At 49.3% G+C, this 19277-nt stretch overlaps 1 protein-coding gene across 14 annotated transcripts in view; it reads left to right on the top strand.

Annotated features, from left to right (window-relative positions):
- Positions 1-18818, top strand: part of ACACB (acetyl-CoA carboxylase beta) — a 158279-nt gene extending 139461 nt beyond the window's left edge. For 10 of the 14 annotated variants that reach the window (XM_016924144.4, XM_063786044.1, XM_063786043.1 and 7 more), the window contains 13 exons: positions 577-697; positions 2641-2751; positions 3612-3755; positions 4807-4927; positions 6738-6834; positions 8873-8969; positions 9580-9715; positions 11094-11271; positions 12974-13086; positions 14827-14981; positions 15705-15875; positions 15984-16120; positions 16819-18818. In XM_016924144.4, coding sequence (XP_016779633.3) covers positions 577-697; positions 2641-2751; positions 3612-3755; positions 4807-4927; positions 6738-6834; positions 8873-8969; positions 9580-9715; positions 11094-11271; positions 12974-13086; positions 14827-14981; positions 15705-15875; positions 15984-16120; positions 16819-16945 — 1708 coding nt within the window. In that variant the 3' untranslated portion in view covers positions 16946-18818. Of the gene's footprint in view, positions 1-576; positions 698-2640; positions 2752-3611; positions 3756-4806; positions 4928-6737; positions 6835-8872; positions 8970-9186; positions 9433-9566; positions 9716-11093; positions 11272-12973; positions 13087-14826; positions 14982-15704; positions 15876-15983; positions 16121-16818 lie in introns of those variants that run through there. The other 4 variants (XR_010148148.1, XR_010148150.1, XR_010148149.1 and 1 more) reach the window with 3 other exon arrangements.
- Positions 18819-19277: the final 459 nt, after the last annotated feature.

A 19277-nucleotide genomic window follows, 5' to 3' on the forward strand; every position in this document is an offset into this window, starting at 1 on the left:
CAGCTTCAGCTTAAATTGTTCCTTTTGGCATTGTGAATCGTGGTCCTAGTTTTTATTTTCCTTTCACAGATGGGAGCAGTGTGATGATTTATTTATTTATTTGAGACAGAATCCCGCGCTGTCACCCAGGCTGGAGTGCAGTGGTGCAATCTCGGCTCACTGCAACCTCCACTTCCCAGGTTCAAGCGATTCTTCTGCCTCAGCTTCCCAAGTAGCTGGGATTACAGGCGTGCACCACCACGCCCAGCTAACTTTTGTATTTTTAGTAGAGATGGGGTTTCGCCATATTGGCCAGGCTGGTCTCAAACTCCTGACCTCAAGCAATCTGCCCGCCTCGTCCTCCCAAACTGCTGGGATTACAGAGCAGGGTGATGATTGTTGATGCTGCACTTGCCCTTTTAGAAATCTTAGCACTCATTTTGAGGGTTCTAGATGCCAATTTCATTTTGCCTCTGGATGCTTTGTCTGCTTCCAATCTCTCACCTTGCTGCCCAGTCAGTCTCTTCTTGGGAAATGCATCCACCTTGGATTTTTTGGGGCTAGAGCGCAGCCTTTAACCTGTGCTTGCTTTTGAAGATACATGATCATGGATATCATCGGGAAGGATGATGGCTTGGGCGTGGAGAATCTGAGGGGCTCAGGCATGATTGCTGGGGAGTCCTCTCTGGCTTACGAAGAGATCGTCACCATTAGCTTGGTGAGTCTTCTTCTATTTTCTCTTACTTTTCAACTTTCCATTATAGAAATTTTAAAATTGTCACAAAATTAGAGAGAATCAATAATAAGCCCCATGTGCCCGTCACATACCTCCTACAGTTACCACATGCCAGCCCACTGATATTTCCTCAATCTCACCCCCCATCCCCTGCACCCTGTTTTAGAGTATTTTAAAGCCAGCCCCCATCATGTCTTTTCATCCATAAATACGTAAGGGTAGATCTTTAACAGATAATGACTCTCACCCTCTTCCCCTAGTTTTTAAAAACATAACTGAAATACTAATATTACACCCAACAGAATCAGCAATATCATTGAAACCCAGTGTGGTTTAACAGTTATCTCAAAATACCCTTTTCTAGTGGTTTGTTTGAATCAGGGTCCAATCTCATCTTATTTTCAATGTACTGAATGTTTAGAAGAACTTTTATCTGACTTTAACTGGCATATAAGGAGTAGTCCCCATCCCATCCCCATGGCCTTGCCAAAAATGTTTTCTGTTTCTAGTAGTAGTACTACTGTAGTAGTAGTAGTAGTACTAGTAGTAATTCTAGTACTAGCAGTGGTGGTAGTAGTGGTGGTGGTAGTAGTAGTAGTGGTAGTAGTGTTTGTGGTGGTGAATCTGTATGGGTCTAAGGCAGAGTGAGAGACCGAGGCAAGTTTCTCAGCAGGAGTGAAAGTTTATTAAAAAGTTTTAAAGCAAGAACGAAATGAAGTACACTTGGAAGAGGGCCAAGCAAGGCAACCTGAGAGATCCAAGTGCCTCATCCAACCCTTTTGGGGTTTTATGCATTGGCATGATTCCAGGGTTTGTGTTTCTTCTCCCCTGATTCTTCCCTTGGGGTGGGCTGTCTGCATGCACGTGGTCTGCCAGCACTTAGGAGGGGCCGCATGAACAGTGTGTTTACTGAAGTTGTGTGCATGCTCACTTGAGGCTTTCCTCCTTTACCAGTCGAGTGTTCCTAGAAGAAGGGCACAGTACCAGATAAACTCTGCCATCTTACCTCTTAGCGTGCATGCTTGAGCCCACCCGCCCAGCTCCTGAGATCTTATTGGGAAGCTGCTTATCACTAGCTTCAGGTGTTTTCTATCTATCAGGAGATTGCCTTTCCCTGGAGCCAGCTGTGACCAATAATCATTTTAGAGAGACAATTTAGCAACTGCCTAACTATCACCTGATGGTTGCCTTCCTCTCCTACCCTGCTCATGTCTGCTTAACTACCTACTCTAACAGCAGCAGCAACAGGAATAATAGTACTCTTTAATGATAAACTGCCTTGGAAGGCCTTATTTTTACATGCAATGTTGAATCTTCAGTTTCCAAGTGGAAAATGTTGGTCATAAGCATCTTCCTTGGGCTTGTTTTCTAGATTATATGTATAGTCTTTTTATTTTGAAGTCATCTAGGACCCACCATAAGTTATAAGATACTACAGAGAATTTCCAACTACCCTTCACCCAGCTTCCCCTATGGTACTTACATAACCATAGTACATTATCGAAACCAGGAAACTGACATTGGCACAATATTGTTAACTCAGTACAGACCTTATTTTGAATTTCACCAGTTTTTACATGCACTCCTAGGTGTCCTTTTGGTTGTTAAGAGGCTGCAATGGCCCATGAATGCCCAGGCTCAGAAGAGCTGCACACAAGCCTCTTAAGATCTGAAACATTCAGTGTCTGCTGCTTGTCTTTACGGCAATCTTTGTTAACCATGTTATTTCCAGATAGGAATCCAAGCTCAATAAAGTGGCCCGAAGAATAGGCTTTTGCCTCTACTGTGGTTTGGCTCCAAATCGGGTTGCCATTGGTCAAAACATAACTTCCATTTGGTCCCAGCAGGTTCCTGGACTCTTCCCTGCTGTGGGGGGTGGGTCCCTCGCCACTCTCCAGAATTCAGAGGGGGTCCTCTCTCCACAGGTGACCTGCCGAGCCATTGGGATTGGGGCCTACTTGGTGAGGCTGGGCCAGCGAGTGATCCAGGTGGAGAACTCCCACATCATCCTCACAGGAGCAAGTGCTCTCAACAAGGTGACCAAAAAGGGGCCTGTGCAGAGTGGATCCTTGGGGGCCAGGAGTCATTTTAACATTCCCATTGGTCTCTGGTGGGGGATTTTTCTCAATATGAAGCCAGTTTCATTCCTACTGATACAAGAGCTCTTTTTTTCCAATTTGCAGCTATCTGGGTCCTTATGAGAAAAAAAAAAATTAGTTTTAGGCAATTCTGGTCGATCTAACTCCCTGTATTACTGACATTTTAAAACAAATTATTGAAGTGCCATTACACATTGCAGAAAAATTAGAAAAGGAACCCCCCAAAAAAGTAATTTTGCAGCTTCTATCATTCTGGTATGGTTCCCTCTCATCTTCTGTCTTTATGTGGTTAATTTATAGTGAATACACAGTTTTGTATTCTACTTTTTTCACTGTATTAAAACATTTTCCTTGTTGAAAAGTCTCTATACTTAATGTCTGCTCAAATCCCAGCCAAAGTCTCAAAGCCTGGTTCTTGAACCAACAGCATCAGCATCAGATGGGAACTTGTTAGAAATGCACATCCTCAAGCCCTGCTGCAGACCTGCTGAATCAGAAACACTAGCTAGGGTTTTGCTTTTGAGATGGTCAAGGTAGAAGTCAGCTGCATCACCAGTTCTCAAATTGGCCTGCATATTGGAATTATCTAGAAACTAAAAAACAAACAAAACACAAAAACTAATTCCTCGAAGATTCTGATATAATTGGTCTGGATGTAGCCTGAGCATCAGGATTTGTGAAATCTCCTGGGTGATTCTAATGTGTAGCCAGGATTGAGAAGCACTGAGATGATTTCCAAACAGGTGGTAGAGCCCTGCACCGTGCAGGACATTGCTAACCATGTTGTGTCAAAGCAGGTCCTGGGAAGAGAGGTCTACACATCCAACAACCAGCTGGGTGGCGTTCAGATCATGCATTACAATGGTGTCTCCCACATCACCGTGCCAGATGACTTTGAGGGGGTTTATACCATCCTGGAGTGGCTGTCCTATATGCCAAAGGTGCAGTACTCCCCCTGCAGCTTAGAACCTGGAAGACTCTTATTAAGCTCATTGGCTAATTGTGTCCCTGTCACCTCCTGGGTGGTGTGGGAGGCTGAGGAGCAGGAAGCACTGCACATGTGGCTGGGGTTGATTTTTCTTACTCCTTCTTCCTTCTCTGATGCCCAGCCCTGTACTAGGTGTCCTTTGCTCTTTTGGTGGCACTAATGCCATTGTAAGGATGCTATCTGTTAATCCTTTAGAAAGAGGTAGTATTGCCTCTTGACAAGAGGCAGCATTGGACAATACTGAGTCTTTAAGCTTTACAGTCAGGCTGGATTTGATTCCTGCCTTCCTCCTCAGTAGCTGTAAGACACTGGGAGAGTCCCTAAGTTTTTCTGAGCCTGTTTCCTCATCTGTGAAATGAGAATAATAATAGCACCTAACTCATGGTGTTATCATCATGATTAAGTGAAGTGATATTTAAAGCACAACATTTGGTAGGTCCTCACCAAAGTAAGAAGGGGGCAATCGTGGGCACAGTTCTTGGTTAACTGTAACATTCCTTACAAATGAGTGAGGTTGTCATTCTTCATTATAACCATTTCTGAGAGGTTGGGTTTACAGAGTTCAGGTCATTCCAGATCTTCTGCCAAGAACCCCAAGTCACAAATGTCAGTTTGTATTCCCAAGTGCCCCTTTTCCCCATCTGCATGCCATCTGTTACCATTCTCTGCAACCAATCTCTTTTTCTTTTAAGATGTTTTTCCTCCTATCTGACCATATATAGCAGTAGCAACCCTTTCCTGCGTTTCTGTAACTTCCCAGCATCAGTGACACCATCTGAACCGGGAAGCACACTCAGGAGTTCATAAACTAGATTTCAGAAGAATCCATGGGATGGCCAGTCCTTATCCGGCATTTTCCAATCAGAGCAGTGGCTTCAGGAGCCCTAGGGAGGGGATATTGCTGCATAACCAGGCATAATCATAGTCAGAGGAGCGAAGTGCTGATCAGAGGTATTATTGACAAGCACCACAGACTGAGTCAGAGACTTGGCTTTCTTTTTTAGGATAATCACAGCCCTGTCCCTATCATCACACCCACTGACCCCATTGACAGAGAAATTGAATTCCTCCCATCCAGAGCTCCCTACGACCCCCGGTGGATGCTTGCAGGAAGGCCTCACCCAAGTAAGTTCTAAAGTATTTTGCCTAGGACCTGGTCTCGGGTTTCTTTCTAGGGCTTGAGACAAAGGAGCACTTAGGTAGAAGGCTTGATATTCGTTCTCATATCCCAGAGAGGTACACCTGAAATCAAATGCAGGGAAAGTAGAGAAATGGAGATTTTACTCTAGGCTTTTCCTGAGCCATTGACCAAGAAGGGGTGGAAACAGCCTCCAGTTTCTGGAGCTAATAGATGGAGGTGGGGTGCAATGGTGGTCCTGGTCTCCCTCCCTCCCCTGATGCTCCATGCTCTGTGGTCTCTAACTGCCCCACTGTCTCATCAGTAGAAAATTCAGTGCTGAAACATCAGAGTTTCAAAGAGAAGACTGCATCTTTCTCTCTTTCTTTCTCTCTTACAAAGGAACTCTGAACTCTGTGAGCTTACACAGGATAGGCAATCTGGTCTCCTCTTCTTTTTTTTTTTTTTTTTTTGAGACAGTGTTGCTCTGTTGCCCAGGCTGAAGTGCAGTGGCGCAATCTTGGCTTACTGCAATCTCTGCCTCCTGGGTTCAAGTGATTCTCCTGACTCAGTCTACCGAGTAGCTGGGATTACAGGTGCCTGCCACCACACCCAGCTAATTTTTGTATTTTTATTAGAGGCGGAGTTTCACCATGTTGGCCAGGCTGGTCTTGAACACGTGACCTCAAGTGATCTGCCTGCCTCAGTCTCCCAAAGTGCTGGAATTACAGACATGAGCCACCATGCCTGGCCAATTTTACCTCTTCTATACCTACACACACACACACACGCACATGGACACGTGAACACACATGCACATGCACACACATTTTTGCACACACACATTCTCTCTCTTTCTCTGAAAGGGATGAGTTTCTCTCTTGGAGGTATATTATTTCATTCTGAGCAACCAGAACACAACAGGAAAGTTGAGCTGCTCCCGTCACTATATCCCAAATCTAGAATTTCACATGCTGCTACCTTTAGACTTGGCTGCTCCTCGGCTGTGCAGTGCAGGAGAGGTGACCCTCGGGAGCGTGCTAGACTCCAGCCAGTGCAAGGAGCCCTGTGGCTTCCTTCTCTTGCTTTTCATTTCTCTTGGGCTTTCTGGCCTGTAAACACTGAGGGGGCTGCTTATCTCAATTAAAAAATGTTCGGCTTCTCACTGTCAGGCCAGTCCTCGGCAGATGCTGAAGCTGTGCTGTTGCATGCCTGGGAGCCGGGCCTCCCATGCCTGAGATGCCTCTTACTCTGGCTGCCCCCTCCTGGTCAGAGCCACAGCCATTTACACTGTTGCATGGATTTAAGTCATCATTTCTTCCCCACCAATGGCTGTCATTGACATCATCATATTCTCTCTCTGTCTCTCTGGGAAATTGAAACTTTTTTCCCAATTAAGTGGTTATGAAGCTGCAGCCAGCAGCTAGCAGGTGAGGGATGAGTTTTTCAGGAAAGGTGGTCCCTTCCTAAAATCCCACCTTCTGGAGGTGTCTGTCCACTCTCTGCGTCTTAGGAAGAGAAGGCAGAGACCGTGATTAGAATCTATGTGTTTGGAGTTGGCTGGCTGTTGATGGTAGTCACATATTCCATACAGACTGAATTCTTGACTTGGTATATTTATTGCAGCCCTGTTTGTCTTTTGAGGCATTTTGGGAAGGGGGGAAAGGGTTGGGCTGTGTGGTTTTAGGTAGAAAGGGGTATCTGGGCTATGAGGTTAAAGCCAGGCTGTCCTTAGGGAGATTTTGCACAGCCAGGAGTGTCCTGGGGGCCCCCAGCCACCTGGCCCTCCAGCCTGGGCTTCTGCCCTTCTGTCCACAGCTCTGAAGGGAACGTGGCAGAGCGGATTCTTTGACCACGGCAGTTTCAAGGAAATCATGGCACCCTGGGCGCAGACCGTGGTGACAGGACGAGCAAGGTAATCATGAAGACGGGAGCAGGCTGCCCATGTCTGACTCACCAGGCATTGGGGTCCCCAGGTGTGAGGCCAGGGACCTCCAGGGGCAATTTTCTTCTTGGCCTCAGGATTTTCTAAAAGAAAAAACCAATTTGGGGAATGGTTTCTGGAGTGTCTGTGTGTGCCCTTAGAAGGTATCTCAGCCAGCCTCCTCCTGAGGCCTGGGACCCTGTAGTCAGTCCCCAGGCCACAAGGGCTAACAACCCCTTTGGGCATCAGAAGGTGGCCTTGGGTGCTCTCCCCAGAAAACTTCACAGACACTGGCACTCTGAATTCCATCTTAGGAGAGCCATGGACAGGAGCCCTGTTGTATGCCACTGTTGGTGGGAGGCTGAAATGCTTGCATGCTTTCCAAGCTGGGCAGCTCACCCTTCAGCCTTGTAGCTTTCATCTCTTTCGACAGCTCCACCTGCCTGAAAGTTCCTCCTTATAATGAGCCCTGAGCTGCCTCCTCATCATTGACCACTTATTCCTGGTATGATGTCGCAGCTATAAGTCCAGGCTCTGCATTAGACCTGAGGCCAAGCCCCATCTCCATCACTCACCCTCTCTGGTCCTTCACATCTGTAAAATAGGGATAATAATTCTACCCCAAAGGATTATTGTGATGATTAGATGCAATAACATGTGTGAAATACTTAAAATCGACATACTCCATAAGTGGGAATGGCTGCTATCATTTACATCTTCGGCAATAAATACTAAAGTGCAGCCAGGGCCGGGCGTGGCAGCTCACACCTGTAATCCCAGCACGTTGGGAGGCCAAGGCGGGTGGATCACCTGTAGTCAGGAGTTCGAGACCAGCCTGGCCAACATGGCGAAACCCCGTCTCTACTGAAAATACAAAAATTAGCTGGGCGTGGTGGCAGGCACCTGTAATCCCAGCTACTCGGGAGGCTGAAGCAGCAGAATTGCTTGAACCCAGAAGGTGGAGGTTGCAGTGAGCCGAGATTGCGCCATTGCACTCCAGCCTGGGTGACAGAGCGAGACTCCATCTTCAAAATAAATAAAATAAAATAAAATAAATTATATTTTTAAAAGCAAAAAATAAAAAAAAAATCCACTCCCTGTTCCATGTGAAAACACTTTGATTTGAAGACTGCTCTCCCCCACCCCTGCCTCATAGGGTAAACGAGAACCATGTAGTGATGCATAGTTCAGTAGCAAGTAACTGATGTCATGGCACCCCCTGAGCTGAGTCTCTGTCCAGTTCAATATCCCTCAGCCCTTTCCAAGTGCAACTTGATGTCTAGACCAGTGTAGTAGCTGCTGGCTACATGTGATGCTTTAGTTTCATTATTATTATTATTATTATTATTTTGAGACAAGGTCTTGCTCTGTCACCCAGGCTGGAGTGCAGAGGCATGATCACTGTTCACTGCAGCCTTGACCTCCTGGGCTCAAGCAATCCTCCCACCTCAGCCTCCCAAGTAGCTGGGACTAGAGGTGTGCGCCACCACACCTAGCCAGTTTTTTTATTTTTTGCAGATACAGGGTCTCACTATGCTGTCCAGGCTGGTCTCAAACTCCTGGACTCAAGCAATCCTCCTGCCTCAGACTCTCAAAGTGCTGGGATTACAGGCATAAGCCACCATGCCCGGCTCCTTCAGTTTAAATTGAACTAAGTCAAAGTGACAGAGGATGACCTGTTCCATTCCTCACACTTGCCACGTTCCACATGCAGCCCACAGCTCCTGTATTGCACAGTGCAGATGGAGAACGTGGCCCTCGTCAAGAAAGTTCTAGTGGTTCATGCTGCTCCAGGCCCTATACCATCCCAGCCCTCCTCTGATGGTTCTTGCCTCAAAAAGGGCACCAATAGGTCTGCTACCTTTCGAGGCTCTTACCATTTTGGAGCTTTTTCTTTGCCTTCCAATAAAATAATCCGCCAGATTAAAAAGAGCATTCTCCTCCACGTGCCCTCACCCCCACACCCAGAGGTCCCCAAATGCGCCTGGGGTGCTGCCCAGGGCCTGGCTCACTGGTGCTCATTTTCCAGGCTTGGGGGAATTCCCGTGGGAGTGATTGCTGTGGAGACACGGACTGTGGAGGTGGCAGTCCCTGCAGACCCTGCCAACCTGGATTCTGAGGCCAAGGTGAGGGGGCCGGGAGATGTGGCTGCTGGTTCAGCCAGCGGTACTGTCTTGAGAGTGGGTCCTGGGCGTGGGGGTCCCATCCCTTCCCTGCCAACTTAGGTGGAGAAGCAGGGGACCCAGTGCAGTCCCTGGCCCTGGGGGGCTCAGTGCCTGTTTCTCTGACACTTTCTCTATGGGTTGCATAAATGGCTGCACCATCTTGCTTCTTCCTCAGCAGATGATAAAGGTCCCTAGAAACCCCTCCCACCTCCTGCCCTGCCTCTGTTGCTGTTTCTGCGTTAGGCCAGGGCACAGACTGAGAAGAGCTCAGGAGTCAAGAGGGCTGGGTTCCAGGGCCGGCTTTACCCCAACTTAGTGTGACCTTGACGAGCTCGGCACCCCTCGGAGCCTGTAAACGAGGGCAACGGGAACCTTGCTGGGCTGCAATGGGAGGGTCAGCCTGGTCCTGAGCGGAGGAGATGGGGCTTCCATCCTTCTGAGCCCTGGCTCTGGTGCTGGGGCCAGCCCAGATCAGATCGCCTGCCATCCAGAGCGAGGTTCTGGCAGCCGTCCCTGTGTCCTGGGTTGTGGTTGTGCAGAGACATCTGATCCCCGCAGCTCTGTGTTCCAGATAATTCAGCAGGCAGGACAGGTGTGGTTCCCAGACTCAGCCTACAAAACCGCCCAGGCCATCAAGGACTTCAACCGGGAGAAGTTGCCCCTGATGATCTTTGCCAACTGGAGGGGGTTCTCCGGTGGCATGAAAGGTAAGCCCCTCCCTGCCTATGGTTACCCCAAAGCCTTGGGGTCAGCCTGGGGTCAGCACCCAGGACAGCACCCTCTGGGTGGTGATGCTAATGTCCTAGTCTGTGCCCATCATCATCTTAGCTGTGTCTCCCAACAACCCTGAGGAGAAAATATTGTTCAGGTGCCCCACCACCCCGTTTTAAAGATGAGGAACTGCTGGGCACGGTGGCAGACACCTGTAATCCCGGTGCTTTGGGAGGCCAAGGCAGAAGGATCATTTGAGGCCAGGAGTTTGAGACCAGCCTGGGGCAGTATAGCAAGACCCTGTCTCTACAAAAAAAACAAAATAAATGTTTAAAAAATTAGCTGGGCATGGTGGCACATGCCTGTTGTCCCAGCTATTTGGGAGGCTGAGGTGGGAGGATTGCTTGAGCCCAGGCGGTTGAGGCTGTACTCCAGCCTGGGCAACGGAGTGAGACCCCCATCTCAAAAACAAAAACAAAAAAAAAAAACAATGAGGAACTGAGGGTTGGAGGCAAAGTGTCACTTTCTAGAGGTCACACCATGAGGTGCAGGTCAGGGAGGGGCAGCCCCAGGAGCTGCCGGGTGACCTGGGCAGGCACCTCCCCATTTGGCAAGGTGAGGAGGATGTTTGTCCACCCTTCCCTCTGCAGAAAGCTGCTCTGAGCCTCATGTGACCTTACAATTGTGTGAAGGCTTTTTAAGCCACCAAGCATGTTTTGGGAGAGAGTGGCTGTTGGATCACTGGGGTGTTGAGGACAGAGCTGGATGGGAGGCAGACAGACCTGCTGTGAGTCCTTGTTAGCTGGGTGACATCACTGAGCCTCAGTTTCCCTCCTTTGTAAAAGGGGATTAAGAACAGGACCAACCTCAGAGGGCCGAGATAAGGGTCTGATGAGCTCATTGCTGACATGCAGTGTGATTGTCAGTGCTGTTATTATTGCATTCTTGTTTTCATGTAGGGCGCCTGGGGACCTGGAGAGATGTGTCTTGGTGGAAGATAAGGGCCATGTTGCCCATGCACATTGGGGAAGGATCAGTGTGACTGTTAGCGAGGGTTTTCTTTGCTGGAAATGGTGGGGCAGGGCAGGGACAGTCATGGGTGAGGGCATTTCAATTCCAGTTGGAAAGAATCCTACAGATTGGTTTTTCCCTGTGCCTTCACAGATGAGGCCACTGAGGCCCATGCTGGGTGAATGACCTGTTCGAGGTCACACAGCCACTTAGAGAGCGATCAGTGCTCTCGAATCCCAGCCCAGTGCTCTCCAAGCCTCCCAGCTGGGCTCACTCTCCCAGGACCCCCGGGACAACTAGGGCAGTGGGTTTCATGTGTGGATGAGTGAGGTCCCTGAACTGGGAGGCTGCTTTGCTTTTCAGACATGTATGACCAGGTGCTGAAGTTTGGAGCCTACATCGTGGACGGCCTTAGACAATACAAACAGCCCATCCTGATCTATATCCCGCCCTATGCGGAGCTCCGGGGAGGCTCCTGGGTGGTCATAGATGCCACCATCAACCCGCTGTGCATAGAAATGTATGCAGACAAAGAGAGCAGGTGGGTGTGTTGCCCTTAGCCTGGCTTAGCCTTTTCTTGTTCTCCCAGCCTTGAGAGCCCATGACCTTGGGAGATCATGGAGGGATGCAGTGGCTGGAACCTGTAAGTGGTGGAGAAATGTTGTCTCTTCTTTCATGGTTTCTACTCCCCCTTCCCAAGGAAGTTTGCAAGCAAAAAATAAAAAGGAAAGACCAAAAGCACTTGAACTTCCTGGCAGCCAGGATGAAAAGGGAAATATGATGAGCCATGTATCTCTCATTAGACTCTGAGCTTCTCCCAAAGCTATGAGTTCCTATAGGAAATGTTTTATTCAGTTTTATATCCCAGGGTCTAGCACAGTGCCTTACTCCTGGTAGGTGGTCAGAAAATACTGGCTAAACAAATGACTGAACATGAGAGGATACCGGTTCTTCGCGGGAGAGGTAACCTCCTTGGCACTTTACTTAGGAGGAATTTATTCCAGAGATTCTTACAGAAAGGATGATGATAATAATGTTCACAGCACAGTGACTGATGACTTTGAAGTGAAAACTACATGCTACACAGGATGTCAAGGCCTCAAGAGTCATTCTACTCCAAATATAGGCACGGCATTCCTGTGTTCACTCCCTCATTCATTTGCTAATTCAATGAATATCCATTGATTACCTCACTGTATGCCAGCCATTCTGCTAGACATTATGATGTGGTGGCAAATGGGCCAAGCTTGTCCTGCATTCAGGGCACTTAGACCCTTGTCAGGGACTGCTGAGGTCAGTCCTCCAGGAAGACTCAGGATACTGAGCAGCACTTGAATGGAGTCATTGCTAACTTTTCATGATGGCCGCCAGGAAGCTCAGAGCTACTGATAGCATTCTTCAGGGCTTCTAAGCTGTCAAAAGCAAAAGGGGGCAGGGGGAGAATGAGGGGTAAATAAAAATGTTGGAAATGAGGCCAGGCGTGGTGGCTCACGCCTGTAATCCCAGCACTTTGGGAGGCTAAGGGGGTCAGATCACTTGAGGCCAGGAGTTCAAGACCAGCCTGGCCAACGCAGTGAAACCCCGTCTCTACTAAAAATACAAAAATTAGCTGGGCATGTTGGTACACGCCTGTAATCCAAGCTGCTCGGGGGGCTGAGGCAGGAGAATCACTTGAACCCGGGAGGCAGAGATTGCAGTGAACCGAGATAGTGCCACTGCACTCCAGCCTGGGTGACAGAGTGAGACCCTGTCTAAAAAAAAAAAAAAAAAACAAAAAAAAAAGAAAGAAAAGAAAATGTATGTTGGAAATGGGAGGACAGCTCACACAAGACTACGCTGGGCTCTCAAGGTGCTTTTGTGAGATTTAAAGCGATCAGAAACAGTGCCCCTCCTCTAGGAGGGCAGAAATTAGCAAAGTTAGAGAGGACTCTGGCTGGAGAGCAGGAGGGGTATGCTGCCATGGAAAAAGTCGTACACTCTTAGACCTGAAAGGGGCCCTCCAGAGTTCAGAAAGCATTATTTTAAACAGTTGGCTCAGTCTTTCCATCTGTGGGTAAAGATACAGAGGCCCAGAGAGGGAAAGTGACTTGCCTAAGGGCACACAGCATGTGTGGGGGTGAAAGAGCTGAGGACTGACACCCAGATCTTCTGGCTCTCTTCCCTCCAGCTCCCCCCACATCCATTAGCCGTTGCTTGCTGGGCAATGCCTCATATACCCCCATCCCTGCCTCTTCTCTTTTAAGGGGTGGTGTTCTGGAACCAGAGGGGACAGTGGAGATTAAGTTCCGAAAGAAAGATCTGATAAAGTCCATGAGAAGGATCGATCCAGCTTACAAGAAGCTCATGGAACAGCTAGGTAAGGGGGTCCCAAAGGCTTCACCTCTCAGAGGTCAAGAGAGGCCCAGCCGGCCCACTGCTGGGGGTTTCTAGGATGTTAAAAATAAAATGAAAAAATACCAAAATACAGCTATAATAACTGAGATTTTTAAAGATATTAACATTTGTATGTTTGTTTTGTTTTGTTTTTTTGAGGTCTGGCTCTATTGCCTAGGCTGGAGTGCAGGGTGCAATCTCAGCTCACCGCAACCTCTGCCTCCCAGGCATAAGCCATCCTCCCATCTCAGCCTGAGTAGCTGGGACTACAAGTACGCAACACCATGCCTAGCTAATTTTTGTATTTTTGTAGATGTGGGGTTTCGCCATGTTGCCCAGGCTGTTCTCAAACTCCTGGGCTCAAGCAATCCACCTACCTCAGCCTCCCAAAATGCTGGGGTTACAGGCATGAGCTACCATGATTGGAGGACATTCACATGTCTAAATCAACCTTTTTAACATTATATATATATATTGCCATCGTGAATTTATTTCTCAGCATACACAAAAGATAGCAATTGAAGTATTTGGGGCTGATGGGGAATATCAGAATTTTGGTGGCAAAATGTTCCTTTAGAATTCCCAATCAGACATAAGATATTTTACTAATTTTGTTTGAATGACAGCTTTGTTTTACTTGTCATCTTTAGATGTAATTATCTTTATTTATTTATTTGTTTATTTTTGAGACAGAGTCTTGCTCTGTTGCCCAGGCTGGAGTGCAGTGGCGCAATCTCAGCTCACTGCAACCTCTGCCTCCCAGGTTCAAGTGATTCTTAAGCCTCAGCCTCTCAAGTAGCAAGAATTACAGGTGTGTGCCACCACACCTGGCTAATATTTGTGTTTTTAGTAGAGACAGGGTTTCACCATGTTGGCCAGGCTGGTCTTGAACTCCTGGCCTCAAGTGATTTGGCCTGCGTCAGCCTCCCAAAGTGCTGGGATTACAGGCATGAGCCACTAAGTCTGGCCACAAGATGATATTTAAATATCCATTTTAAGTGTCAGTGTCTTTATAACTGTGCTATTCACAAGATTTTTTACACTGTGTGCATGTAATTTCTTTGGCTGGTATCAGGGTAATGCTGATCTCATAGAATGAGTTGAAGTGTTCGCTCCTATTTTCTGAGTTTGTGCAGAATTGGCATTATTTCTTTATGTTTTTGATAGAGGTTTTTACCTATAAATTCAACTTCTTTGTTATATATAGGACTATTTGTGTTATCTGTTTCCTCCTAGGTGAGCTTTGGTGGTTTGTGTGTTTCAAGGAATTTGTCTATTTCATCTTAAGTTGTCAATTTGGCATAGAGTTGCTTATAATATTCCCTTATCATATTTTACAATGTGTACTAAAAATCATTGATATAGTATCCTACAAGCACAGTGGGTCTGAGGGAAGGGGAAAATGTAGAGTTGCATGTTGAATGCTGTCTTGCAATTGTGAGTGCATTTCTGAGACTGTACTAGCTATTTGATCTGAGACAAAGGGGGCCATCAAGATGGGCCTGGGGTGGGGGCCAGGCCAGTGGACTCTGGGGGACCTAGGGGGCTGAGGGCAGCCTGTGTAGCAGCAGGGGTAATATCAGAGTTGAAGCTCAGATCTCTCACAAGGCAAGGCCTGTCCTGCAAATCCTGATTTGTGCCTTCTTCAAAAAAAAAAAAAATCTCCACCCCACCACATATGACCAGCTTCCATGGCTTGACTGGCCTTTCTGCTCACCTGCAGGGGAACCTGATCTCTCGGACAAGGACCACAAGGACCTGGAGGGCCGGCTGAAGGCTCGCGAGGACCTGCTGCTCCCCATCTACCACCAGGTGGCAGTGCAGTTCGCCGACTTCCACGACACACCTGGCCGGATGCTGGAGAAGGGCGTCATATCTGTGAGAGCCACAGCTACCGTGTAGGGTGCAAAGAGCCCACCCTGTTTTCCAAAACATGGAGGACATTTGGGCTTGGGGGCGGGGAGGGCGGTGGTGGTTGGGATGGGTCAAATGCCGCAGGAGGTGGGAGTCACCTGGGAACTTTAAAATAATCCCGATCCCCAGGTGGCACTGCAGACCAGTGAAATCCAAACACCTGGATGGAAGCCAGGCAGTCGTATTTTTTAAAGATCCCCAAGAGATTCTAATAAGCAGCAAAGTTCAGGGACCACTAGTCTGATGGCTCGGTCAGTTTGGACCTGGACCAGGGGTAGAAACCATTGTTCCTGTCCAGCATTCACCCCACCCCTCACCATTGCAAGGACTCCCACAGTCACCTCCTACCCATGTCCAGTGCTCATTGGTTCTCTTGCTGCATTGTTCTCCCTCCCAGCTGACTCATGCCTCACACGAGCCTGTGTTTGTGTCGGTTGAGGTAGAAGTGGGTGCCGGGTTTTTATGGGGGACATTTTTTCACCTATGGCCAGTCTGGAGTCCTGGTGACGTTCTGGCTCTGAGCAGGTGCCTTCTCCTCCCTGAGCCTCAGCTTGCTTGCCTGGGATGATCTGGGAATGATCTCAGAGCCTGGGCCCAGCCCCGGGCAGCCACCGTCATGGGTGTGGTCAGAGCCAGTGTCCCGTCTCCTCCTTCCCTTTCCGGGGAACAAGCCTGGCTCGTCCACAGGACATCCTGGAGTGGAAGACCGCACGCACCTTCCTGTATTGGCGTCTGCGCCGCCTCCTCCTGGAGGACCAGGTCAAGCAGGAGATCCTGCAGGCCAGCGGGGAGCTGAGTCACGTGCATATCCAGTCCATGCTGCGCCGCTGGTTCGTGGAGACGGAGGGGGCTGTCAAGGTGGGCCTGGGGTGAGAACGAGGCCGGTGGGCACAGGGGGTGCTGGGGGCTGAGGCAGCCGGCCCACAGCTGGGTCCCTCTCTGAGGCATCCTCTGCCCCCTCCCCAGGCCTACTTGTGGGACAACAACCAGGTGGTTGTGCAGTGGCTGGAACAGCACTGGCAGGCGGGGGATGGCCCGCGCTCCACCATCCGTGAGAACATCACGTACCTGAAGCACGACTCTGTCCTCAAGACCATCCGAGGGTGAGTGGCCACCGCACCTGCTTCCCAGCCTCCTGGCAAGGACCCGAGCCTGAATTGACCCCTAGCTACCCGACTCCTATGCAGCCACTTGAACCCGCCACCCTGTGCAGTCTGGGGTTGTCCCCGCCCCCTCCCCGCTCCCCAGCAAAGAGACCACACTCCCTAATGCCTGGTCTCCCAGCACAGTGGCTGGGGTGGGACAGAGAGCCTAGAGGTACTCTGAAGGCCGTGTGAGATGCTTCCAACTCATGAACCTTGCTGGAATATGGACTTGTCCAAAGTCACAGCTGGAGCAGGGTTGGTCACAGAACCCACATTTGGAACCGCTAGCCTTCAGGCTGCTGGCTTCCACGCCAGTGTTGACCTTTCCAGAGGGTCCCCTCCCCCAGTTGCCATGGGGTCACCCCGTGAAGGAGGGAGTCGAGCACAGGGGACCCCATTTTGGGGATGAAGCTGAGACTCAAGGCAGTGTCTTGTCCCAGGTCATGTCACACAGCAGTGACCAGTAGGGATGGTGGTGCCTCAAGGCATTCTGAACTTCAGGTCACAGCCCCTCCTGCTTTACAGGACCATCACCCCCATGGGGACCACAGCAGGGACTCGGGAGCTCTGGGTTCTGGGGTGTGGCCCCACACAAGGACTCTGCCACTGAAAAAGTGGCTGGAGTGATCCCAGCCCTCCTCTCACCTCCCCCACAGCCTGGTTGAAGAAAACCCCGAGGTGGCCGTGGACTGTGTGATATACCTGAGCCAGCACATCAGCCCAGCTGAGCGGGCGCAGGTCGTTCACCTGCTGTCTACCATGGACAGCCCGGCCTCCACCTGACCCTGGCCCGCCCGGCCACTCCCGGGACCACGGCAAAAGGAACCACCCAGACCCACCACCCGTACACCCTCAGCAGACCCTGAAGACTTGCTTTTAAACAAAGAAAATCCTGGGCACTTCTGCAGGGCCGCTGGTTCCGAGCTGACACCCGTCTTAATAAAAGGCCCAGGAGTGCCTCTTCCAAACAAAAACAGCCTCCTCTCCATAGCTGGGAAGTTTATTTTGTTTTGTCTCTGAAGACAGCAGTTTTATTGCATCACTAAATCTAATCAAGCTAAAACATCCCTGTTTCCTTTCGCAAAACAGTGCCTGGCATGTGGGATCCAGGCGTTCTTTAGGATCCTTGGATACCACATCATGAAATCTTTTATTTTTTTACTCTGAGACCAGCACCAGATGTAAGTAAGCATCTCATATATTTCAGCCAAATAAATGGGCCAAGGGAAAAAAATATATATATATATATATATAGACAGGACTAGAGAAAACCTATTTTTGTAATGATGTTTCTTTGGATACTGTCTAGTCACCCAGGAAAATGTATGGATGAATTTTTTTTTTTTTTTTTTGAGACAAAGTCTCACGGTGTCACGCAGGCTGGAGTGCAGTGGCATGATCTCACTGCAACCTCCATCTCCTGTCTCAGCCTCCTAGATAACTGGGATTACAGGTGCCCACCACCATGCCCGGCTAATTTTTGTATTTTTGGTAGAGACAGAGTTTCACCATGTTGGTCAGGCTGGTCTCAAACTGTTGACTTCAGGTAATCCACCCACCTTGGCCTCCCAAAGTGCTGGGATTACAGGCATGAGCCACCATCTTCAGCCAGATGATGTTTTTATTGAGAGAGTGAAATGCTATTTTGTTCCCCAGATGGCACTAGTGAATCACTAGGAGGGTCCCACTGATAGGCCATGTTTAGCACTGGTTGCCAGGGATTCTCTTTTTGAGAGAGGGAAAGCAAAATGAATGGAAGTGCCCAGCTGGAGGTTTCAGGGCTTCTGGAGGATGCTCTCGAATAGCTCGAGGTCCTCTGCCCACCTCTTCCCTCCAAGGAAAATGAGGACTGCCCCTTCCCCCTGCAGGATTGGCCCCAAGCCTGCGCATGCACCCTCCTCTTGCCCAAGTGGGGAGCACAGAGGCGGAGAGGAATCCCTTACCACACCCACGGCCCAGCTTGCTCACGAGTGTCACCTCTGTGACGGTCACCACTGCTCCCTTGGAGGGCCACTTGAGTCACTGTTGCTCCCTCGCCTGCTGGCTTGATGAGCACCAATGGTGGGATCTGACCCCGAGGGGCAGAGCTGTCGGTGACTAAGGACTGGACTGTGGTGACCATGCCGATTTGCTCAGGGAGGACATTGCAATGCACCCAGCAGCTCCTGGCTCTGCAGGCGGCACAGCCTGGGGCCCTGTGATCCTCTGGTTTCTTCCATTGGGGCGGAGTCGGGGGTGGAGGGAGCTGGCCACAACCCACTGCTCTGATGGGTGGTTTGTCCAAGGATGCTGAATGTAATGCCTGGTCAATGTGGAAGCCCATGAGGTTGCCTAGGGAAGCCTCCAAAAGCTGGGATGCTTGAGGGTATCCAAGTTGAAAAAGACAAAATCTGACCATCAGCCAGTGACAGTCCTGGCAAATGAAGGTGGGGCGGGGCAGTGAGGGGTGGGAGAAGGTGAATGATTCATTATTCCACCCCGAGGTTTGCTGGGGTGAGGGGAAGAATCGATGCTGCTTTGGGAACTGAAGGTTTTTCTGTTGGGAAGGCCCTCTTGGTTTTGGAGAGAAAGACAAGTTATGAGTAGCTGCTACCCTGGAACGGTGGGCAGAGAGCCTACTAGGAAATGTGCAGAATAAACTATTTTTTGAAGGAAACACTTTGGCCTTGACTTTATTATCTGGATTGGAGAAGGCAGGTTGCCTCCAGGGACAAAGGTAGGTGTTCACCTTTGCACCCTCCATTCCTGACACCACAGCTGAGACCTTGAGTGAGTTCCCATCACAGGGGCAGACGGGGATGCAGTGAAGGGAGCTGAAGGCTGGACTGAAATGGACAAAGTCATCCCTTTTTGAAAGCACTGGGGAAAAAATGTTTTAGAAAATTATACGCAAGCCTAGTCTATACCACAGGCAAAAAGGGAGCTTCTCTGGAAGAAGGGGTTGGGGGTTTGCCCAGGCACTTCACGTGCGAGTTCTATTCCTTTCCACCACCTTGATCCACCCCTGTTGTGCAGATGAGGAAGCTGAGGCACAGAGAGGTGAAGGCATTTGTCCATGGTTATGCAGAGACGGAATCAAGTCTGCTTGGCTCCAGAACCCAGCCCTTTCCTTTTA

The sequence above is a fragment of the Pan troglodytes genome, chromosome 10 (assembly GCF_028858775.2).
Source record: "Pan troglodytes isolate AG18354 chromosome 10, NHGRI_mPanTro3-v2.0_pri, whole genome shotgun sequence".
Taxonomy (NCBI): Eukaryota; Metazoa; Chordata; class Mammalia; order Primates; family Hominidae; genus Pan; species Pan troglodytes.